The 26,258-nt window shown below is 36.8% G+C and overlaps 1 protein-coding gene across 4 annotated transcripts in view; it reads right to left on the bottom strand.

The window, feature by feature from the left end:
- The window catches only part of SRPK2 (SRSF protein kinase 2), a 250,382-nt gene extending 227,372 nt beyond the window's left edge, over positions 1 to 23,010 (bottom strand). For 3 of the 4 annotated variants that reach the window (XM_074193977.1, XM_074193981.1, XM_074193982.1), the window contains exons 1-2: positions 22,830 to 23,010; positions 22,666 to 22,720 (exon numbers count right to left, since the gene is read on the bottom strand). In XM_074193977.1, the coding sequence (XP_074050078.1) occupies positions 22,666 to 22,720; positions 22,830 to 22,845 (71 nt within the window). In that variant the 5' untranslated portion in view covers positions 22,846 to 23,010. The remainder of the gene's footprint in view (positions 1 to 22,665; positions 22,721 to 22,829) is intronic. The other variant, XM_074193979.1, reaches the window with a different exon arrangement.
- Between the last annotated feature and the right edge of the window lie 3,248 nt (positions 23,011 to 26,258).

Below are 26,258 nucleotides of genomic sequence, written 5' to 3'. Positions count from 1 at the left end.
CTATTTTTAAGTACTCTGTTATCCACAACCATCATGATCACCTAGACTGGCCAAATGCAATGCACTGAAATATAATATAGGGTCAATGTAATTGTTCAAAAATTACTAATAATCTCTCAGTTGCCAAATGTAAAAGTCTTTTCTCAATTCTCACTTTTCTCAACTCTTCTGAAGTCTCTGACACTGGCAATCACTCTCTCCATCTGAGGCAGGTCTGCTACCATGACTAGTCTCCTTGCCATAAGAATCTCTCTAGTCCAGTCCACCTCCCATTCAGCAACAAAGTGATTTTGCTAAAGCACAGGTTCTATTATGTTATCCCCACACACACACACACACACTCAATTAACTCCAGTGGTTCCCTTATCAATCACCTGCAGAATAAAATATAAAAGCTTCTTGGCATTCAAAGCCTTTCATAACTTGCTTCCCTCTACCTTTCCAGTCTTCTTATACTTTACAATCCACCTAAGTACTATTTGAGAGAAAAGACCATCTTCTACCTTTCTTTGTGTTGCTAGAACTTGGCAAAAGCACCTGGCATAGAAAAGGCACCTTTGTTTATTACCTAACCATACAATTCTGTGACTACACATCTCAAACTACCTCCTGGACATTTCAAAATGGATTTCCCATAGACATCTTAAAACTAACATGCCCAAAATTAAATTTTTTTTCATTCTAAAACTCCTCCTCTTCCTTACTTCTCTATTATTGTCAAGGGTATAACTACCCTCCCAGTCACTGGGCTTGCAACCTACATAGCATCCTCAAGTTCCACTTTTTCCTCACCTTCCCTTCACCACCCTTTACTTTCCTGTAAACCCTTCTCTCCTCTGACACTGAAACTTCCATGGGGCCCTCGATCATTTCACCTCTAAATGTATAACCTGGGTCCATTCAAGCCTTTCAGCCCCCTAGTCATCTATTTATCTTATATGATAACACCTTTACACTACTACTACTTCTTTATAATTCCTCATTCATAATATGTTGCTGCCTGTATGGTTTTTTCCTGACTCAAATTTATTCTTAATCCAATCCATTCTCCCTCCACTCAGTTATCAAATTACTCTTCCTAAAAATTGAAATCTAATGTCATCCCCGCTCATTATTCAATTAATTCAACAGTTTCCTATTGCCTCCAAAATCAAATATAAAGTCTACTGCTAGAATTTTAAATTCCTTTATAATCTGAGCTCTTCCTATCTTTCCAATCTTCTTACATCTTTCATTCTCTATATATTCTATGGTTTGGTATCAATGATCTCCTCCTTCATCTCCCAACTCCAACCATTTTCATTCCTGTCCCCCATACCTTTAATTCTTTCCCTCCTAGATTTTCTAGCTTTCTTGAAGTCTCAGCTGAAATATTACATTCTAAAAGAAGCTTTCCTCCAATCACCTAATGCTAGTAGCACCTTCCCTCAGTGGATTATCTCCAATATGTCCTACATATTTTGTCTGTTCAAACTTATTTGTATGTTGGTTTCCCATTAGGTTATGAGTTCCTTAACAATAGTAATAGCTTGCTGACCTGATGACATGGCTTTAAAAAAATCAGTATAACAATTTTGAGGTAGATATGACTAGATTAAAATAGTTCATATGAAAAGAGATGCAACATATCTTAGTGGACTAAAAGTTTAAAGTGAGTCGGTCAAAAAAACTAAAGAAATCTTAGACTTCAATAAAAGAAGTTCAGTGCCCAGGTCTAGGAAATAATAGTTTTCCTGTATTTTGCTCCAGTCACACAACTTTGACAGCAAGTTTTAAACCTGGGGTTCATGAATTTATTTTTTTTAATATTTTCATAACAATATTTTTTTTAGGTTTTTGCAAGACAAATGGGGTTAAGTGGCTTGCCCAAGGCGACACAGCTAGGTACTTATTAAGTGTCTGAGACCAGATTTGAACCCAGGTACTCCTGACTCCAGGGTCGGTGCTCTATCCACTGTGCCACCTAGCTGCCCCCGTAACAATATTTCAATGCAATTTGTATCCTTTGTAATTCTTTGCATTTTATTATCTTATGCACTTTAAAACATTATGCTGAGAAGGGATTTATAGTTTAGCAGCCTGCCAAGGAGTACCTGACATAAAAATAGGTTAAGCTTAATTACAATTCTATATGAAGGGAATTAATGGGGGGGGGGAAGATTAAGGTGGTCTAGTCATACCAGATCTAAAATTATATTTTAAAAAAAGCAGTCATCAAAAATTCTTTGGTATTGGGTAAAAAATAGAGTTTAGATCAATGGAATAGATTAGGTACAAAAGAAACAGTAGGAAATAACTATAGTAATCTACTATTTGATGAACACAAAGACTCTAGCTCTTGGGATAAGAACTCACTATTTAACAAAAACTGCTAGGAAAACTGAAAATTAGTATGGCAGAAACTAGGCATAAACCAAAGTCTCACACCCTATACCAAGATAAGGTGGAAATGGGTACAGGATTTAGACATAAGTGGTAATACGATAAGTCAATTAAGAGAACAAGAAATAATCTATCAGATATTTATGAAGAGAGAAGTTTATGACCATATAAGAGACAGAAAACATTAAAATTGCTAAATGGAAAATGTTGATTACATTAAAGTTTTTTAATAAAACCAATGCAATCAAGATTAGAAGGAATGCAGAAAGAAACAATATTCACAGCTAGTATTTCTGTTAAAGGACTCATTTCTAAAACATATATATATACAGAACTGAGTCAAATTTATGAGAATACAAGCCACTCAACAACCGATAAATGGTCAAAGGATATGAATAGGTATTTTTCAGAAGAAGAAATTAAAGTATCTGTAGTCATGTGAAAATATGCTCTGAATCATTATTGATTAGAGAAATGCAAATTAAAACAACTCTGAGGAATCTCTTCACAATTATGAGACAAAAAGGGAAATGATAAATATTCGAGAGGATATGGGAAAGCTGGAACACTAATGCACTGCTGGTGAAGTTGTAAACTGATTTAACCATTCTGGAGAGCAATTTGAACTATGCCCAAAGGGCTATAAAACTGTGCATACCTTTTGATACAGCAATATCATCACTAGTAGGTCTGTATCTCCAAGAGATCATAAAAAAAAGGGAAAAGACTCATATGTTCCAAAATATTTACAGGAGTTCTTTCAGTAGTGGCTAAGAATTGGACATTGAAGGTTCATTTTTCAACCAGGGAATGGCTGAACAAATTTTGGTATATGAATGTGATAGAATACTATTATTCTGTAAGTAAACATGAGCAGGAGGATTTCAGAAAAACCTGGAAAAACTTACATGAACATTGATCCTGAGTGAAGTGAGCACAACCAGGAGAACATTGTACACTTAGTTAACAGCAATATTGTGTGAAGATCAACTATGACACAACTTGGTTCTTCTCAGCAGTTCAGTAATCAAAGACAACCTTAAAAAATGTGTAATGGAAAATACCATTCACAATCGAAGAAAAATAACTGTGGAGTCGGAATTCAGACCACAGTATATTATTTTCACTTTTACAAATTTGTTGGGGGCAGATAAGTGGCCCAGTGGATAAAGCACCAGCCCTGGAGTCAGGAGTACCTGAGTTCAAATCCGGTCTCAGACACTTAATAATTTCCTAGCTGTGTGACCTTGAACAAGTTACTTAAACCCACTGCCTTAAATAAATAAAAATTTTAATTTGTTTTATGTTTTTTCCTTCTTATGTTTTTGTCCTTTTGTTCTGATTCTTTCATAATATGACTAATATAGAAATATCTTAAACATGACTATACATATATAAACTATATCAGATTACTTGCTATCATTGGAAAGGGTGAGGGAAGCAGAAAAATGTGGAACTCAAACTCTTACCAAAAGTGATTGTTGAAAACTATCTTTAGTGTAATTGGAAAAAAAATAAAATTTAATTTAAAAAACTACAATTCATTTCCAAAAGGCAATAAAAATGTACATACCCTTTGATCAGCAATACCACTACTGGGTATGTACCCTGAAGAGATGATGAAAAAAGGGTAAAAACATCACCTGTAAAAAAAATGTTTATAGCAGCTCTGTTTGCAGTGCAAAGAAATGGAAACTGAGGGAATGTTCATCAATTGGGGAATGGCTTAACAAACTGTGGTATATGTATGTGATGGAACACAACTGTTCTATTAGAACCCAGGAGGGATGGAAAATCAGGGAAGCCTGGAAGGATTTCCATGAACTGATGCTGAGCGAGATAAGCAGAACCAGAAGAACACTGTACACCCTAATAGCAACATGGGAGTGATGATCAACCTTAATGGACTTGCTCATAGCAAAAGGACAACAATCAGGCACAATTTGGGGGTATCTGTGATGGAGAATGCCATCTGTATCCTGAGAAAGAATTGGGGAGTTTGAACAAAGACCAAGGATTATTAACTTTAATTTAAAAAAAATGCTGGGATGGCTAGGTGGTGCAGTGGATAGAACACCAGCCCTGGAATCAGGAGTACCTGAGTTCAAATCCAGCCTCAGACACTTAATAATTACCTAGCCTTGGGCAAGTCACTTAACCCCATTGCCTTGCAAAAAAAATGTTGTCTTATTATCTAATTCTGCTATATCTAGTATTATATGTTTCTTCCTTAAGGATATGATTTCTCTCTCATCACATTCAACTTAGATCAATGCATACTATGGGAATAATGTAAAGACCAGCAAGCTGCCCTCTGGGGGGGGGGGGGGAGTGAGATGGGGGGGATTGTAAAACTCAAAATAAATAAAACCTTTCTAAAATTAAAAAAAACTACAATTCTAAAATATTTTGTTCAGATCTGAGTGGCCCATTTTAGGAAGAAAACTAACAGGCATAAAAGTCTCTAAAAACAGCCAGGGTATCCAAGGAAGGTAGATAAAATTCATATGAAGATAGGATGAAGAAACTTGAGATATTTAGTCCAAAGAGAAAACTAACTGAAAAACATGACATTCATTGTCAATGATTTGATAAGAAGTAATGTATAAAAAAGGATTGGCCTTATAAGGCTTAAAAGAGGATAAAGTTAAGATCAACCAATGTGAGTTATAGAAGGGCAGCTAGCAACTTAAAAGTAAAGAAAAGCTTCTCAAGAATTAAAAGTTTGGGAACGGCTAGGTAGCACAGTGGATAAAGCACCAGACCTGGAATCAGGAGTACCTGAGTTCAAATCCAGTCTCAGACATTTAATAATTGCCTAACTGCTTGGGCAAGTCACTTAACCTATTTCCTCAAATAAATATACAAATATTTTTAAAAAAAGAATAAAAGTTTGCCAAAAATAAAATGACCTCATAAGAGGTCATCAAGCAAAACCTAGGTAACAGAATCTTATAGAAAATATTCCCATACAAGTGAAAAATGGATCTGATGACTTATACAGTCCATTCCAACTCTCAAAAATCAGGACTTTGTGATGTGCTATTATATACATCAATCAATATTTTTAAAAATTAAGAACTGAGTTTTTCACAAATATTATACATAATTTATTTGGGTAAAATGTTAGGTATATATTAAAATAGTATGAATATAACTGTCATATTTATAATTTAGATTCAATAAAATGCATGAATAGGAGTAATGCCCCAAAAGTTGCCTACCTTTAGCTTTCCAAAATAGAACTTTACTTTAGTAATTGTATACAACTCATCTTCCTAAAAATACGCAATGCTTCCAACAAAATATCATATTCACATTGTTTAAAGAAGTGATTGAGGCAGCAGCTAGGTAGCACAGTGGATAAAGCACCAGTCCTGGAATCAAGAGGACCTGAGTTTGAGTCCTACCTCAGACACTTAAAAACTACCTAGCTATGTGACCTTGGGCAAGTCGTTTAACTCCATTGTCTTGCAAAAAAAAATTAAAAACTGATTGAGGAGACCTAAAATATTTTCTGACTTCTGACTACTTATCTATGTTCTCCACACTATGAGATATACCTCTCTAAGTCCTCTCTCTCTTTCCAGAGCAAATCTTTCAAAGGAAGGTAGAAAGAAAATGAATTTTTGATTACAAAGACTCCTTAATGCTGCCAATTACTGACTAATCAATCTATCTAAAAGCATTTACTAGACATCTATTACATGGTAAGACCCTTAAGCACTGGGGATATAAAAGTAAAATAATAACTTCCTCAAAAAAGTTACTCAAATTCTCAAACTGGAATTTCATCATTTTGATGCTACCTTCAATAATGCAGGTCACAAATCATTTATGCCTGACTATTCTGTATAATTCTTTTTCATGTCCTCCCAGAACTCCATCTCAGGATTTTTATCCTATATTATGGAAACCTTGCCCAATTTTTCCTAATAGAACAATTGCCCACCTGTTATTCCCCCACCTTCAATCAATCTTCTTTTTCCAACATATAATACTAAGATGATATCTTTTCCTCCAATTCTTCTTCTAGCTCTCTTATTTGATACGTGCTGCAGGTTCCATATGCTGTCCAGTAATTTCACCTATTCAAGTCTCAGTGTTCTCAAATAAAAAATGAGATTAACAATATCTGTACTATTTATCTCGTGGGGCTCTTAGGATAAAACAAAATTTATAACTTAAAGGTCTATGGGGGGAAAAAAAGATTGGCCTTATTTCTGAGAGTAGTTTGAGATTCATTAAAAGAATTGAAAATAATTTCCCAAAGGCAATTCAGTCTTTCCTCCTGTTTGATTCTGGGTCCATTTGCATTTTCTTTCTCAGATATACATGTGCTGATGTTGAAGTTTTAAATATTATCCAACTAGGAAGGGTTGTGGGAAATCTGGGACACTATTACACTGTTGGTGGAGCTGTGAACTCATTCAACCTTTCTGGAAAGAAATTTGGAACTATGCCCAAAGGGCAACAAAAATGAGCATACCCAGCAATACCACTATTGGGTCTATACCCTGAAGAGATGATGAAAAAGGGTAAGAAAATCACTTGTACAAAAATATTCATAGCAGCCCTGTTTGTGGTGGCAAAGAATTGGAAATCAAATAATATCCTTCAATTGGGGAATGGTTTAACAGACTGTGGTATATGTATGTCATAGAACATTATTGTTCTATTAGAAACCAAGAGGGATGGGAATTCAGGGAAGCCTGGAGGGATTTGCATGAACTGATGCTGAGTGAGATGAGAAGAACCAGAAAAACACTGTACACCCTAACAGCAACATGGGAGTGATGTTCAAACTTGAAGGACTCGCTCATTCCATCAGTGTAACAATCGGGAACAATTTTGGGCTGTCTGCAAAGGAGAGTGCCAGCTGTATCCAGATAAAGAGCCATGGAATTTGAACAAAGTTCAAGGACTATTCCCTTTAATTTAGAAAAAAGGAAACAGATGTCTTATGGTCTGATCTTATCTCTTAGACTTTTTGTCTCTTCCTTAAGGATATGATTTCTCTCTCATCACACTCAATTTGGATCAATGTATACCATGGAAACAAAGTAAAAAAACTGACAGATTGCTTTCCATGGGGGGGGGGGGGGAGTAAGATGGGGGGAATTGTAAAACTCAAATAATATCTTTAATAAAAAAAAAAAGAAAAAAAGAAATATTATCCAACAAAGTAAATGTCATAATCTGGGCAAAATTTTCTTCATCCACTTCATTTTTCTTATGCCTATGGTTAGACCAAACTAGTTTGACTGTTTAGTGAGCATAAGTTAAAGTTACATTTTATCCAGGAGGCTTTACAATCTTCAGGGATTTGATGAATCATGAAGTCATTTGCAAATACATCATACTGTCAAACATTAGTTGAGCATTCATCTTCCCATTTTAGACTTTGCATATTATGATTATGTCAATTAATATGTCAATTATGATTATAAGTCAATAAACTGATCCATAAATATTGAATGTCTATTGTGTGCTAGGCAGTACAGAAATGAAAATAAAAGACACTCCTTGCCCTCAAAAGAATTTAACTAGTGAAGGCAATATGAATATACAAAATAGAAACAAAGTGATTTGGGGGAAGGAATACGGAAAGGCCTTGTACAGAAGGTATCACGGTAAGCTGTGCTTTAAAGGAAATTAGTTTATAAAATATAAACATAAGTAGGGAGTGCACTCCCCAGATGGGGAACAGCTAACATAAAAGCATGGCAATAGGAGATGAAGCACAATGTATGAGGAACAGCAAAAAGACTAGTTTGTTTATTTGAAAATGTACTTCATTGGAACAACAATAATGGGCAATAAGACTGCAAAGTAATGATGGCTTGGGTTATAAAGATATCAAACACCAAAGTATTTATTTGATCCTAAAGCAGCAGTTCTCAATCTTTTTGGTCTCAGAACCCTTCACAGTCTTAAAAATTACTGAAGACCTCTAAGAGCTTTTATTTATGTGAGTTAATTATTGATACTAAAATAGAAATTAAATCATCTTAATATTATAATAAAAATAATTCTGCCCTCAGAGGTCCCCAGAAAGGGTTTCTGGGAGTCCCTGAACCACACTTTGAGAACCACCATCACAGGAGTAATGGGGAAACACTAAAGTTAACTGAGTAGGAGGACTGCACTGTTTTATATATAAGCTTTAGCTCTTCCAATAAGGCCGATTCCATCCACACATCAAAATCATTCAAGAGTTTCTTAAAGATATAACAACAGTATGGCTTTTAACAATTCTCATTTATAAGGTACATTAAGATTTAAAGATTAACACCACTCTATTAAATAGTATAAATATTATTACATTTTATACATATACTCTCTATACACCATTTTACAGCTAAGGAAGCTCAGGGACATTTTTGTCCATGGCCATCTAACACAGGTCTTCTTACTCCAAGTCTACTTTAGCACACTAATTTCTTAAATTCAAATTTAGATGGAGGAGTATGCTATACAGGTAGTTCTTACTTTAAGTACAAAAGAACAACCCAAAAGGATTTCTTAAATGTAATAAAATGTTCAACCTTGACTATGTCATTAGTCAGTGTAAATACGCAATCAAAATTAAAGAGTCTAAATTTCTAAATCTAAAGGGTACAAAGGGTCTGTAGTCAGAACTACAAAGAAATCCCAGAAATACAGTGGCAGCCATCTTAACCAGCAACAAATTTCCAACTCATTCAACTGGAAATTTTTAATCTCAAAGAAAATCAACTCTGTGTTTTTAATGGAATCCAGAAAAAAAAACTGGATTCATTTCACACACAAACACACACACACACAAATTTGTTTTAAAACATGGACAGAAGTTGTTTATTCCATTAAAGGCACCAAAAATAAAAGTGATCCTCAAATTTTATCCAGGTAAACAAAAATGGGAAATTTTATATTAAGTTGAAAGTTTATATCTACAGCAAACACAAGAAAAAAAATAACCAAAAGTTAAAATATTCATATTTCTGTCCTGAACACAAGAGTAAGGAAGAGATGTCTAAAGCTGATTCAGTCCTTTAATCAAAGGACTATTTTACTTTTTTATTCTTGTTAAGGGGGAAAAAAAAAACAGATATAGCCAAAGGCTTACAAACAGTTTTCAGTGGTGTTGCATCTGGTTTTAATTTCTTCTCAGCTTTTTACTCTCTAAATGTATGTTTAAACAACTGTTATACTAAGAAAATAATGGTACATATAGTTTGTCTTTAAGAATAATCTATTTCGGGGCAGCTAGGTGGCGTAGTGGATAAAGCACCAGCCCTGGAGTCAGGAGTACCTGGGTTCAAATCCAACCTCAGACACTTAATAATTACCTAGCCGTGTGGTCTTGGGCAAGCCACTTAACCTCATTTGCCTTGCAAAAACCTTAAAAAGAAAAAAAACAAGAAAAGGAAAAAAAAAAGAATAATCTATTTCAGGGTGGCTAGGTGGGACAGTGGATAAAGCACCCGGCCCTGGAGTCAGGAGTACCTGGGTTCAAATGCGGTCTCAGACACTTAATAATTACCTAGCTGTGTGGCCTTGGGCAAGCCACTTAACCCCATTTGCCTTACAACTCCCCCCCCCAAAAAAAAAGAATAATCTATTTCCCTTTTCACATATCCTAAACAGTCCCAAAGCAACTAATGCATGTATACAGAGTATGTGATAGCATAATTAAAAGTATCATACAATTTAACATCAAGTTGAGCAAAAAATGTTTATAAAGAAACCAGGACCAGGGGAAATAAAAAGAACACTATATCTCCTTTGGAATGATGAAAAAAGAAGATGTTGATATTAAGGAATTTTAAAGTAACTCGACTGGGAACTTTCAGCTCAAGGTCCTTTACAGAATAAATTTACCCTCAAGGACACTTTAACTTCAAAGACTGCAAATCATTCATCAGTAGAGTAAAGACTAAATCAATGACTGTCTACTTTTACTATCAATAGTTACAATTACTGTCAATGGTTAATACTCAAAAACACAAAATATTGGGAATTGAGGTGGGGGAAGAAAAGAGCTATATGCAAAAGTAATTTAAAAGACAATCTTTTAGGCAATTTAAAAGTTCAAAGACAAGAAAGTAAATTATATGAGACTATATAAATGTAAAATCTTTTTTTAATCAAGTATCTAAAAATGTGTAAGTTCAATCCCTGAAAAAGAGGAATCTAATTTCTAACTTGTTCGAGATTCACTATGGAAATTCAACGTTTTTCTCTGGTTTAAGAGTGTTTTTAAAAGAATTACTTATATACAATGATCCTTCCAATAGCTTTAAACTGGTAGCAATTAAATCCTTGGCAGTAATAAAGGCAACAAATCCTTGGTATTTGCCTATTTTTCTACCCTTAAAGGATGTGAACAGAATTCAAGTACAGTAACAAAATAGTCCATAACCCAGCTCAGTCCAGGGGTGATGACAATGCCTGAAAAGGTCTTAAATAAGCCTGAATTCTCTTTTCTAAAACAAAAGTGAACATTTCCCTGGCTCCTCTTACAGTTTAAAGGGGTCCCTTTTAATGTTCCTCCCTTCTTTTCAGATGTGGGAGACTCTGGATGTGAAATATAGCATATACTGTCAGACACAGTTAACATGTTGGTTAAAGTTGCTATAATGCTTTTTCTCCCCTTATTTCTAATCAGATGGTTTGCTGGGAAGGGAAAGAAGGACTATATGTAGGTGATACAAAAACAAAAGATATCAACAACCAAGATGAAAAAGAGGCATATATTCAACTTTACTTATATTATCTCACTGAATCATCAAAATCACACTGTGATATCAGAAGTGAAAGTATTATTATCCCATTTTGCAAAGAGTAAAGAGAGGCTCGAAGAAATTAACCTACTTGCTGAAGGTCACAATTTTGCCTGCTTCTCCATTTTCTCCAAATATATCCCTTCTTCCTTTCTTCTAACATTGAATCTACAACTAGCAGCAGTCTTAATCTATTAAATCTTCTTCTCTGAAATATCATAGCTTCATTCAGGCTTCTCTTGTCTGGACTATTCTAACAGTCTTCTCCTTAATATGACTATTTTCTTTCTTTTCTTGTCTCTAGTCATTTACATAGCTGCCATCATCTTCCTAAAACAGAAGTGTGACTGCCATTATCCTGCTCAAAAACTTTCAGTATATTCCTAATGCTTACAGGATACAACACAGATGTCTTAACATGGTATTTAAATTCCTCCACAATCTGGCTTCAATCTAGCTTTCCAACCCTATATTCACATTATTCCCTTCTAAGCATACTACATTCCAACCAAATAGCATTTCTGGGTATTCTCCCCAAATTGGATATGCTGGCTTAGGAGTAGGTGGCATTTCTTCTCTGAATAAACTTCAACAATTGCTAGAACTCTCCAAATCCTCAAACTCCTACTTTGAGTTCTCCCCTTATCATATAGCTCACTTATCCACTCCTAGTTTGAATTATATTTAGAGTTTCATCTCTTGAATGTAACTAACACTTAATAATTAATTTTTGTTCAACTGAAACTAGCCTACCTTCTTTACTAATCCAACTGGTGTCACCCTGAACTTATCTCTAGAAAGCCTATTTTATTATCTCTCCCCTTCCAGCTCTCATTCTGAATTATAAAATCTGTTTTCTTCAGTCTCTCCACTGAATCCTTCTTCACCATCATATTGAACTAGATTGTTTTTCCCCCTAAAATTTAGTCAAATTCTTTCTAACTCTTCCCCTTTGTCCAACTATATTCCCCTCTTCCTACCCTTACCACAATCACCATTCTAGGACTCACGAATATATATAATATTTGCATATAAAAAGAAACCATTTTTCTTGGGTAGTACCATAATATTGCATTAAAAACATTTCAGCTCCTAAAGACCCATTTCAAAACATCTTTTCCACTCATTCCCTTCTCTTTACTTACTTGGCTACCCTTATTCCACCCTTTCAAAACCTCTCACAGAGCCTATCACAAGAGCGTCCTAACTGGTCTCCCTCTCTAAAATATTATCGACAAAGCTTTCAAAGTAATATTTCTAAAAACCACTGATCTGATCAATATGAATCTCCTTTAAAAAAAAGCAAAAAAATTAATTGGCTCCCAAGTCCCTTTAGGATAAACTTCTCTGTCATTTAAAGTCTTTCACAATCTGGCCCCACCCTATTTTTCTAGATTTTATTTTTACTCTTCCTACTACTCAATGCATTTCAGTCTAACTGGTTTATTTGTAACTCTTGATACATGTTTCTACACCTCTGTCCCTTCCCACTCCATGTTTTGGAATCTCTGGCTCCCTTTAAGGATCAACCAAAGGCTACCCCCTCCTCTTTCAATATTAATTTTTTAGCTCTTCTAGTCCACATCTCCCAACAAAAACTTCTCAAGGGTCACATATAGAATTTAATATTTATGGGTACAACATAACCCACATAACCAATGAGCATAATAATAAAATGTAATAATATCCGAATGAATGAGTCCATGGGTCAAGGGTTGGACACACCTGCTCCTATATGAACAGTTTTCCTCTTTTTCCAATTGTTAGTCCCCTCCTTTCATACTTTTCCCCTAATAAAGTATTTTATATAGATACTGTTCTTTTCTGTGTTTATTTTGTTCCTCCAAGTAGAATTTGTTCCTGGAAAGCTGGAATTGTTCTATTTTTGGTTTTTCTGTCCTCAGTACCTAGCATAAAGACTTAATAAAAAATATTATTAATTGAATAAAAGAGGAAACACCAGGAAGAAAAATGGTATGGTATGGTTCTAACATGTGTTTAGGGATATCTGATATGTTTCCTTCCTTCCCAGATCAAATATCAGGCACTGATATTGCAGCATTCATGAACCAATGGAAGATTTTTTTTTTTTATAATGCTTGGCTTTTGGATTCAATGTGGTTCTTCCTATGTTTTCAGTTTGCTAATCAAACCTCATTCCCTTCATGAAAGGGGGTAAAGGCTTAGAATGAATTAATAACTGCTTCCAAATCTCATAGATGCAGTGTAAATGGGTAAGTTGTTATCCCATCATTTCTGGCTTCCTTAGATTGACCTCAGAACCAAATTTATAACCTGGCTAGAATCACAATCTTCCAACTCTAAAAGTTGAGGAGATGAGGTTGTATGCTTGGAACCACATACTTGTAGTGGTTCTAGTTGATGTACTCTCTTGAATTTATAATGTTATTTCTCAATTTTTTCTATGAGATGAGACCACAGTAATTTTATGGCTAGATAAAAGTTGGAAGAGTTTCTACTGTGTGGGAACTGAAAGAAGAAAATATTGAACCTGAGACCCAGTACATACTCAGGATGTAATAGAAAGGCAGTATCTGAGGAGACTGCACTCAAGCATGCAATGTGACCATACAAACATACAGTGCTACCTTTCTGTTATTTTTGTTGATGGCTATTAAACTTATAATTGCTTTAATTAGATTCTTATCTACTAGCTCAAGAGCATTAGGATTTACCTAACCTTCATCCAACATAAAGTAGCTTATAAAATATACAAAAGCATATGAAATTGCTGCTGTCTTCTACTCAACTGCCAGCAAAGTAAATAGGTGGAAAACTGATGAGAGAACAAACCCATCTGCTCTAACTGTTCTGAAAAGTACTCTGTAATAGTAATGAGATTCTATATTTGATTGCTCTCAGTAGTTCAAGTGATTAAACTTGCTGGTATCAAAAAAAGTGAATGTGTTTTAAAAAAATCAGCAATTCCAAGTCAAATCCAAGTATAACTCCATTCCTATTTACAACCATCAATAAAGCTGCCATAGCTACACTACTGTGCAGCTGTGTGAGCCTGCCAAGTGGACAGCTACAAAGCTAAAAAGGAATCTAAAAATGCAGACAACAGCTCTCTAGATTTGCTAGTAATTGAAGGGAAGTGGTAGAAAACAAAAGCATTTCTAAACTGGGTTTAATATAGGAACTAAATATGCAGAGTGGTAGCAATACAGGTAAGGACAGGAGGCTAAATTCAAAGAAAATGGCAAAAGTAACATCACCACTGTCTAATCTTCAAAGTCATGGTTTCATTTCTAATTCAATGATTAAAATGAGAAAAAAATTATGAAATAGAAATTCAGAATTATCAATCAAAAAATTTACCTATCAAGACAAAATTAAGTTTCTTGGGCAGGAAGCTTAAGTACCTAATTCAGTTCCAGTTCTAAGATTCTAAAATAACAATCACACAATAAACTAAAGGAAGAGAAACTAAACAGAACTGTCTTGTCCTGAATCATTATTTGAGAAAATTTTTAATTATAGAGTAGCAGAAAAATTAAACTACTTTAATACCAATTTCTAATATCTAATGAAAATGTTCCATATGTAACAATATATGTGGTAGTACAGCTCATTCTAAAGCACCTTGACAAAATGAATGAGTTTGACTGAGGATCAAAATTGAGGCTTGGGAATTGTCCAAATTTCAGAGTTAAGAAAGTATAATGTAGATAATTAAGACAGAAATGTTACCAAAGGATGGCTTCAAAAAAGAAGATAACTGTGTCAGATGCTACCCAAAGGTCAAGGAAAGTGAAGTAGCGTTTTGGCCTGGCCTATTCATGGATATAAGGTGTTGAATTTTGGTGCAGACATTATTCTTTTTAAATACAATAAATTCAGTTCTTTGGAAAACAAAACAAATATTCCACAAACATTCTGATCCCAAAGGAAATAATTCCAACACTTTATAATATTTAAGAATATAATGTGATATTATTTTCTTAAGCATTTAGTCACTATCATCTGATAAAAACGATACAGTGTACAAGTATACAGACTTTAAGAATTTAACTCTTTACCTAGAGAAGTTTAAATGTGTATAATCTTTTCCAGGCTTATAAGAGCTTTTATTCCTTTGAAATCAGTTAATATTTTCAATTGGATGAAGTAATGTACATAAGAGTTTTATTCATGAACCCCACCCTGCTCATCCTAGCTACAAATATTCTCTTAAATATCTATAGAACTACTGCTAATAACTATAACATCTATAAATTTGTATTACAGATTTTTGAGGGTTTTTTCCTCATATAAGTTCCAGGGATGCATGAACCAGATTTTTTCACTTTTTGCTATCTCCTGTACTTTCCTGTACATATGAGAGACTCAATAAATATTAAATGAATGTATATATGACAACCACTATCAACCAATATGATGATCAGCTTCCAAGTTTGACTCCCATAAGTTTATCCATCAGACTGTAATCTCTTCAAGGGACTGTCTTTTGCCTTTTTTTTTAATCTACAACATGTTGCATAGTGCCTGATATAGAGTAAATACTTAAAAAATGTTTATTGATTACTGAGTGATGTATTACTATTTTAAGGAAAATTGGAGCTGTCTAATAGGAATATGAATTGTATAGGAGCACTGTAAAATTGTCTCATTTATAATCCGCTAACATTTATCTAACAGTTAAAGCTTTATAAAGTCCCTCACAAGTAAGATATTTTATTTTTACAAAAGTTCTGTGAAAAAGGTACCAAATTTACAGAAAAAGTAAACTGAACCTCAGAAAAACTAGGTCACAAAAAAAAATACAAAAAAAGAAAAAAGAAAAACTAGGTGATCTGTCCATGGCAGCTAGGAGGGCATATAAAATGCAAACTGTAAAATAAGAACATCTACCTCTTATAGTTTATCTCAAATGAGATATTTGAAAAAGTGCTCAGTCTGTCACTGGAATGCTTAATAAATATTTCTCTTCTCTCCTTTTCACTATGATCAGACAATACAATTATCAGGTGCCCAAGACAGATTTCAAACCTAGTCCTCCCTAGTCCACTAATTCTTTCTCCTATAGTAAAAAAGCTTCAACTGAAGATTAAGGGGGGAAAAAATTGACATTCCACTTATCAAAACAAAGATGAAAGGAAAAAAGTCAACAACAGCCTAGAGGATGCACTCAAAAGTCTCATCACGACCATTGTAACACAAAGATAATGTAGGATAATGTAGGAAAAAGTGGACAAAATTCCAAGTACAATTTAATTCAATTCAATGAACATTAATGTGTTAAGGCCTGAGGTTCAAATGCACACTTTGATTAGTGGTTTTGGAATTAGGAACTACTGAAGATGAATGAGACTAGAAGTCTGAAAGGCTGGCAGTTGAAGTTTCCAACCAAGGAATTTGCTTGAGAATCCCAAGACTCTACCTTTGCCTAGATGAATTCTCCTTCTGGGTCCTAAAAACCCTTTCCCCACCCCCAAATCTGATCTCTATCTCACTTCAGAATCTATACTCTCAACTCCTCAAACCACGCCTCCCAAGTTCATAAGTCCTCTTGATTTTCTACCCTTATATCCTTGGGAAAATAAAAGAAAGTTTTCTTTTATCCAATCTTCCCTTGCCTATGGCTGATTCTCTCAGACTTCACACAGGATCCTTGACTAACTGTAGAGGGAAGTGGAAAGTGCACACAACTGCAATCAGAAAATCTGCTTCATTTAGCTACTTGAGAGAAGCTACTTCAAGGAAGAGAAACAACAAAAGAGGACTTAGGATCAAATTCTCCCTGTAGTACTTAACTATACCTTCAACATTGGACAAGCCACTTAAATTTTTTGAGTTTCAGTTTCCTTATCTCTAAACTGAGAGGGTTATACTAGCTGGAAGTGAGTTCTAGATATAGCTATGATCCTTTGATCTACTGGTGTAAATGAGGGAGCAATGGTGTAAGAAATAGTTTTATAGGATGGTTATATGTAAATATATATGTAAGTACCTTGACAAGATCTCACCAAAAGATCTTGTGGCATTAATGTGCCTTATGAAAACTTATAAACCACAGAAACTTGAAACTGCTCACAAAATAGTATAAATTTATAACAGCAAATTAGAAAATTTTTCATTACTGTTGCCACAAGCTCACCATTAATTTAACCCTAGCCACAAAAAATTCTAGCATTTGAAATAATTTATAGGTTAATATCTACTTTTAACTACTATTTATTTATTTATAGAGTTCTAAAAATTTCAGATTTAACTAAATCGAGATCAAAGTTACATAGCCAATTTAAATGAACACGCAATGCCTATTTACTAGGCTGTAAGGATAAAAAAAATAGTCTCAGCCTTCAGGAAGTTTACATTCTACTGGGGAAAAAAATAACATACACACAGGTAAGGAAACAGAATATATACAGAGTAATTTGGAGGGGAAGCACTAACTCCCAGAGAAAAATTAAAAAAAAGAAAAACCTGAGCTGAAACTTGAAAAGAGCTTTGGGTTCCAAGGGATGAAAGAGAAGGGCAAGCATTCCAGGCCCAGAGATCAGCCTACTCAAAGACACCCAGGCATGGGTGGCATGGATAAACTGGCTTCATAAAGATCAGTTCAGAGAAGAACATTTCTAACACATTTAAGTCAAAAGTGCTTTCATTATTTCAAGCAATGCCATAATATCAGACAACTTGTTTTTACCAGGTATAAAATAATTAATTCTAAAATTAGCTCCTTTCTTTAGATGCTGTTCTTCAGTCTGTCATAGCCTTAGGTATTTTCTGTACACAAACCAAAATGCTTGCTACTAAAAGCCCAGTTAGATGCAAATGTTAATACCACTTCTGACACTAAGCAAGCTACTGAATCTCTCTGGGCCTTAGCACCTTTGTAAAAGAAGAAAGATGAACCAGATGATCTTAAACCAGATCTGAAATTCTATTATTAAAATTTTAACATAATTTCTGATTTCAAAAGTAACAGCATTTATGATCTGCATAAATAACTGCTCTGGCATATATATTACTTATTATATACCAAATATCACTTTTACAAAATGTCTTGACTATATCATGTTACTAATGATCCTCACAACAATCCTGTGAAACAAGTATGATAGATAGTGTGGTCCCAGTTTTACAGATGGAGAAACTGAATTTCCACAAGGTTAAATGACATACCCTGGGGTCACAGAAAGTAATCAGAATTCATTCAATAAGCACTTGTTAAGCACCTGTTTATGTCAAGGCACTGTGCTAGATTCATGAAACAAAAGCAATAAAATGATCCCTGTCAGCAAAAAGCTTAGATTCTTTTTTTTTGGGGGGGGGGGGATAGCAATATGAACATTGATAAAGCAAATTCAAAACACATACAAAGTTGTTTCAAAAGTAGAGCGGGGGAGCTAGGTGGTGCAGTGGACAGAGCACCAGCCCTGTAGTCAGGAGGACCTGAGTTCAAATGCGACCTCAGACACTTAATAAGTACCTAGCTGTGTGGCCTTGGGCAAGCCACTTAACCCCATTGCCTTGCAAAAACCTAAAAAAAAAAAAAAAAAAAAAAATAGAGCAGGGACAATGACTTGGGACAGGACTAAGATAAAGAAAGTAAAGCTCACAGTGGAAACAAAGAACAAGTTTAAGAATCAGGTAAAAGTAAAATGGAAGGATGGGAAATTATAGTCAAAGAGAAAAATGTCAAAGTTCTTGATCATACAAGTTTAACATTCATAGGAGATAAGATCAATGATATAACCATCCTTGTATCTTTGTATGCGGCTAAGATGGAGTCAAAAATATATGTCATGTAAATTGAGATTTACTGGTAGGAACATCAGTATGGGTATTGATATCCTCAAGCACAAGAGTGTGTTGATAGAGATGCATAAGCTTTGGGGGGGGGGAGGAATGATCTGTGAGTCAGCAGTTAACTGTCAGAGCTGTCCCCACACTCTGATCTGCTGCCTAAATATACTTGTAACTTATTTTTTTTACTTTGTGTTTAATATATAATTTGTGTTGATACTCACATGCAGAAACTGACTCTTCTACAAAGTATGCCCAATAACTTGATTTTAGTCTTTAAGAAAATTAAATTTATACTTTGAATTATATTTATTGTTTTAAATATATATAATATACATATATACACAGTTTGAATTGAAAAACAATTAAATAGCAAGAAATTATCTTTTTAACCAAATAAATTTATCAATTTCATTGCCTAGTTTCTAAAACATTTAATAACTAGTTTTATAAATAATTTTTGCTTAATTCAAGCATACTTTTAAAAAATAGCACTTGCCCTCAAGAGCTTGATATTCTATCCATAACCAAATTCTGACTATACGTGGTCAGCATTAACTGCCATAAATGGACTAATCTTTTGTCAAAAAAATTTATTTTCTCTATATAATTCTTATTTAGCTTATGCACTAAGGTAAAGGTTAAGGGCACTAAGAGAAAGATTTTTGGCAAATAATTTCCTGAGCACAACAGACGGAAACTATACAAAACACCTGCAACAATAACAAAAAAAAGGAAATATTTCTATAAAGGTTCTTTAACCATTTTTTAAGTCATGAATATTTTGGGCAGCTGTGAAGGCCATGAACACCTTCTCGTGTGTTTTTTTTTAAATGCACAAGATAAAATTTTAGAATTATCAAGGTAACCAATTATATTGAAAAACAATTATCAAAATAAGTTTTTTAAATATTCACAAACTGTAGGTTAAGGGTTACTAAAGCCTATATATTTCCACTCATGAGATCAGACTATGCACATAACACTCTAATGAAGATTTTTAAAATATTTACAGGTCATACCTCCCCACTTAATCTTTTTTTCCCAATCCCAGACTATTTTTCTTCAAATTAAATAATAAGATTTAGAAAAACAAGAGACCATAGAAGTCAATCAGTCCAACCCCTCATTTTACAGATGAGAAATCTGAGATCCAAGAAGATAAAGCAAATTTTACAAAACCAGACAATTAACAATAAATTAGTGGGTTTAGAACTGAATATTTTACCTAACTTGTTTTGGTAATTGGGAACACAAGGTGGATTTGTCCTGCCTCTGACAGTGTTTTTTTTTTTTTTGGCAAGGCAAAAAAAGTTAAGTGACTTCCCCAAGGTATCTGAACCCAGCTCCTTTCATTTCCAATTTTGTCTTCCTTTCCACACTACCTGAAAAAAGACTAAAAGCAACAACAATCTGTGCCCAGGTAAATGAGTGATCAATTTGACTTTACCCTCAGAATTCTAAACTCCATTCCTTACCTTTGAGCCAATCAAAGGGAATCTCAAAATTAAAGTTTTCAAGTTCTCAGCAATGGTAAAAAATACATACAGAGTAATTTGGCTATTGGCTTTTTAAAAATTCTTCTTATTGCATCAGTCTATACAAATCCCAGTGTGGCTATTCTCGCCACTGGTACAGAAGAGCAATATATCTGAAATTTAAAATCTTGGACCGTAACCTAGAGCTCTGAAAGAAAAAATGAATTGCCCATGGTCATACATTAAGAATGTCAGACTTGCATGAAGTGATGTTGAGGTTGTACACACTTAACAGCAACACTGGATGATGATCTACTATGATGGACTTGCTCATTTCAGCAGTACAATCAAGAAAGACAATTCTAAGACTTGTGATGGAAAATACCATCCATAGCCAGAGAATGAACTGTGGGGTTTAAATGCAGACCAAAGCTGACTATATTCAATCTCTTAAAAGTTGTCTTATATATTATGGTTTTTTTCTAATGTTCTTTTTTCCTGGTTTTGATTTGATTCTCCTTTCACAACATGATTAATACGAATAGACAGTTATACAAGTATAGCCTATAGAAGGGAGGGAGAGGGAAAAAAAAACCAAAACCTTCCCCCAAAAAAATAATAGTTGAAAACTACCCATTGCATGTATTTAGAAGAATAAATAATTAGATCTTTTAAAAAAAAAATACTGTCAGGGGGTGGCTAGGTGGTGCAGTGGATAGAGCACTGGCCCTGGAGTCAGGAGGACCTGAGTTCAAATCAAGCCTCAGACACTTAATAATTACCTAGCTGCATGGCTTTGGGCAAGCCACTTAACCCCATTTGCCTTGCAAAAACTAAAAAAAAAAAAAAAAAAAAAAATACTGTGGGGTAGCTAGATGGGATAGAATACCAGCCCTATGGTCAGGAGGCCCTAAGTTCAAAGGCAGCCTCAAAGATTTAATACTGTGTGACCTTGGGCAAGTCACTTAACATTTTTTTGCCTTGCAAAAAAAAAGAAAAAAACACTGTCAGAGGCAGGACAAATCCACCTTGTGTTCCCAATTACCAAAACAAGTTAGGGAAAATATTCAGTTCTAAACCCACTAATTTCAAAGCCAAACCTAAATTTTTACAAATGCTGTCTTTCAAATTTCAGAGTATCTTTTGTCTAGTTTCCTCACTTTTAGAAAAATATTCCACTACATCAGGTATAAAATTTGTATAATTCTTGGTATACTTGTTGAACTCGGGATTCATTGATGAATAAATTCAGTTATATAACACCACCTCATTTATTAGTAATGATTTAATGAGCTTTCACAGATGTCACCAATAGGTATATCAGACTCTTTTAAGAGAAGTGTCCTGGGTGTATTCCTGGGAGCCTCCCAAAGAAAGTTCTAACAAACAAGACCTATCTCAAAATTGCATTTAAATATATTCTTAAAACATTTACCATAGTGCCATCCCTATATTGCCACACGCCTACATTCACTAAAGTATTTTGGCTTAAAAAGGAAATACTTAGGGCACATTAAAAGGAAAAAATGTTGAATGTTGGTCTATCAAAAAATCTATGCTGACTCCAGGACTTCGAGAGCCTCAAAAGACATTCCAGGACAGAGAACATAGCTGAACCCTTCTGCTACACCACCAATTAGAAATCGCCAGATTCTGGTCCATTTAAATTGTACGTTTGTATTAACTTCGATGTAGTGGGGGGGGGGGGCTGGCTGGGGTGCCCGTCCACAACACGGCAAGGCCAGCCCCACACTTGCCAGGGCAATGAATGGGTGGCGCTCGCTCGGACGCCAGGGTCTCTCACCACACATTTTCGGCCCACCCCCCCGGAGCTAACGCGGAGCTACCGCACGGGAAGCTCGCGATCCCGCAGGAAAGTTTCGGGGTGCGGGGGGGGAGGATCAAAAACTCCGCGAAAGCCACCACGCCGCGGGGCGCACCAACGCGCTTCGGGCAGTCCGCTAAGTGGTCTGGGCACCGGCACGGCCTCCTCACCTGCCGCCAAACTTGCGCCTCCCACGGCGGCGCCAGGCCGCCCCTCCAACCCCCGCCGGCCGCCCTCCCCCACCCCGGCGGGCGGCGGCACGCACCCGCCCCTCCCCCAGCCCCGCGGCCGGGGGGGGGCGGCCAGGGGAGGAAGGCGCGGCCGCCCCGCCCCCTGCCCCGCCCCCAGGGGTCCCGGCAACTTTCCTCCGCGGGAAGCCGGCGCCCCCCGAGCTCCGGGCGGCCGGGCCGCAGGGGCGCGTCGCCGAGTCCGCACTCACTTTTTCAGATGTTTCTCTCTCTTCGGCCTCCGCTTTCGGGCCTGAATGGCCAGCACTGTGGGGGTGGGGGGGAGGGAAGAGAGAGACACACATTAACGGTTGGGGACGTTGCGGCCGCCGCGGCGGCGGGCGGGGCGGGCCGGGGGCCGGGAGGGCACACGCACCTTTCCGGGAGCTCATCCCGCTCGGGGAAGGGGCGGTGACGGGGAGCCGGAGCCGGGGCCGGAGCCGGAGCCGGAGCCGGGGGCTGCAGCCTCCTCCACTCGCTCCGCCAGTCCAGGAGGAGGCGGGAACCGCGCCTGCGCCACCGGCCGCCGCTCCCCGCGGGGGCCCGGCGCAGGCCCCGCCCCCGGCCCCGCCCCCGGCCGGGCCTGGGGGGCCGCCCCCCCCCGGCTGCCCGGCCCCGCCGGCGCCGCAGCCTCCCCCCGCCCCCACGCCGGCACTCACCTTGCGCCCCGCTCCGGCCCTCCCAGGCCCTGCCAACTCCGGGGAAGGGTCGCCGCCCCTTTTCTCCCCCCTCTCTCTCTTCGAAGGAGACCTGGGTCTGCCTCGCACCATCTTGCCTCCTCCCGACCTGGCTCTGGTTCTGCCGACCTCTTTTCTTCCCACTCATGCCCTTTTTCCCCTTTTCCTCCATCTTCTCATCCCTTAGCGCCCCCCCAACTGGTCCCTCGTCCTACGGCCCCTCGGACCCAGGGCCAGCCTCTCCTGCTCCCCTTTACGAGTACCCCGACTTTAACAGCCCCGCACTACAACACAGCGCCCCAAGGCCGAGCCAAGGCGCTCAGCTGTCAAACAAATTTTTTTTTCCAACTCTCCTCAAAGGCTCAACTTGAAATGTCGAAAAGGCCGAATGGTGTTACTGTAGTTGAAAGAGCACTGGGTTCCGAATTTGATGACGATCTAGATTCGAATCTAGGTGCTTCTCTTAGCCCGCGTGTGACCTTGGAAAAGTCACCGTCAGGGGCGGCTAGGTGGCGCAGAGGATAAAGCAGCGGCCCTGGAGTCAGGAGTACCTGGGTTCAAATACGGTCTCTAATAATTGCCTAGCTGTGTGGCCTTGGGCAAGCCACTTAACCCCATTTGCCATACAAAAACGTTTAAAAAAAAAAAGAAAAGTCACCGTCCCCCTCCGGGCCACCTTGCCTTCACCAGGGTCTTGGACTGGGTGGCTGGCCTTCATGACCCAGTCTGCGCCCAATCTACCATCCCTCTCCTTTCCAAAATTGATTTTTACTACTTACATTCTAACCCTGGTATGAATTTAGATAAGGGTTTCTTTTACTTTCTAAAACTGCAAAAAATATATATGGGGCGGCTAGGTGGTCCAATGAATAGAGCACCAGCCCTGAGTCAGGAGGACCTGAGTTCAAATTTGACCTCAGACACTTAATAATTACCTAGTTGTGTGGCCTTGGGCAAGCCACTTAACACCATTTGTCTTGCAAAAAAAAAACTTAAAAAAATACACACACGCGCACACACACACACACACATATATATATAAACTCACTGAGCATGTTTCCTCATGAGTAAATATTAAAATGTTAATGTCTTTAGTGAGGAATTATCTTGTGAGACTTCACTATATCATGTCATCTTTAATGTAGAAACAGTCCTCTCAAAATGTTTGAGTTTTTGGTGGAAAAGAAGAAGGTAAAAGGAGGCTCGTTATGTTTGAAATGTCCTTCCACTTGCCACCCCCAAAAGATTCCTCTTTTAAATAAATTTGAGCATCAGTTAACAAGAATACTTTAATAATATTATAGAAAAATGAGATGTGCTAAATGTAGCCTTAAAAAAAGAAGACTTAAGTATGACCCTGGCACCCCACTGATAAATGAAAAATTAAGAGTTAAAAGCAATAAATGTGTCAAGTAAATAAAAAGGCAATATTATTATCCTGCTCATTCAAATCACAGTATTTAGAACTGGAAGTCAATATTTATCAAGCCCTACTATGTGGCAGATACCAAGAAACAGATACAAAGAAACACAAAAGATAATTCATGCTAAGAGCTTACATTAATCACTATAATCCAGTCTCCTTTTACAGACAAATTAATAAAGCATTTTATTAAGTGCATTTATTGTTGTTTATTGAGTTAGTTTTCAGTCATATCTGATTATTCATGATCCCATTGGTATTTTCTCACCATTTCCTTCTACAACTCATTTTCAGATAAGGAAACTGAGACAAACAGGGATAAGTAACCTGCCCAGAGTCACACAGCTACCAAGTCTCTGAGGTCAGATTTGAACCCAGGAAATTGAGTCTTCCTGATTCCAGGCTTGGCACTCTATCCATCATGTATCAATCACTGTTCTTAGCTTTACAAAAGGAAACAGCCCTTACTTTCTCAAGGACATCATAATCTCCTTGGGAAAAAGTTCAGTTTCAATTAGGGAAAGGCAAAACACATACAAAAGTTCAGTGGTAGTGTGGACAGGAAGGCCTTGAAGATGTAAGGGTGCAGATTTAAGGCAGATGGTACACTCCAGGAGTCCTTAGAAAGAAAAAAACAGATTAAGAAACCAAGGCCTAGAGAAGGGCTTGCTTGAGGTCACACAAGTAGTAAAGTAGCAGGATTACTTCAATTGCAGCATCTCTGACTAAATTCACTATACCAGGCTGCCTTCATAATTGGCAACAAGGAAGTTTTCAAAAGTAAAAAAGCTATTTCATTATCAAATAAGTTTTATAAATGTATCCTTACCTCAAGGTTGATTAGTCATAACTTTTATGAAAAACATGGAGTGTTATAAAGGATAAAGTAGAGAGATAAGCAGAGAGATCCTGTGTATCTTAAGGATGTAAAACTTGTCTATGCTTATTCTTCTAATCAAAATGTTTTGTACATTTCTATAAATTAGGGGAGGATAATACTTGGGAAATATTTTCTTTATTAGCAGGCCTGGCCTGGAATCAGGAAGACTTCATCTTCCTGAGTTCAGATCAGGCTGCAGAGACTTGATAGCTGTGTGATTAAGAGCAAGCCATTTAACCCTGTGTGCCTCAGTTTCCTCATCTGGAAAATGAACTGGAGAAGGTAAAGACGATTTCATCATAATGAAACAGCATCTATTAAATACTTAGTCATAACACTAGTCTTGTTGCTATTTGAACTAAAAGTCATAGACTTTTTACAGATGAATATCCTGAGGCTTAAGAGAACTTAAGTGACATCTTTTTGTGGGGGAGGGGACTTTGCAAGGCATTGGGGTTAAATGGTTTACCCAAGGTCACACAGCTAGGTAATTATTAAGTGACCAGGGCTGGAGTCCTCCTAATTCCAGGGTCTGTACTTTATCTGCTGTACCACCTAGTTGCCCCACTTAAGTGACATCTAAAACAGGCCAATGGGTAAAGTGTGAGTCTGGAAGACCTGGGTCCACATACAGCCTCAGATACTTACTAAATGTTTCACTCTAGGCAAGTCAATCTCAATCCACTTCAGTTTCCTCAGCTATAGTATAAAGATAATAATACTACTTACAGGGTCATTATGAGGACTGAAGGAATTTATCTTTATAAAGCACTTAGCATAGTGTCTAACAGGTAATAGACATTTAATAAATACTTTGTTCCTTTT

The sequence above is a fragment of the Macrotis lagotis genome, chromosome 7 (genome assembly GCF_037893015.1).
Source record: "Macrotis lagotis isolate mMagLag1 chromosome 7, bilby.v1.9.chrom.fasta, whole genome shotgun sequence".
Lineage (NCBI taxonomy): Eukaryota > Metazoa > Chordata > Mammalia > Peramelemorphia > Peramelidae > Macrotis > Macrotis lagotis.
This window is presented reverse-complemented; position numbering and strand designations above follow the sequence as displayed.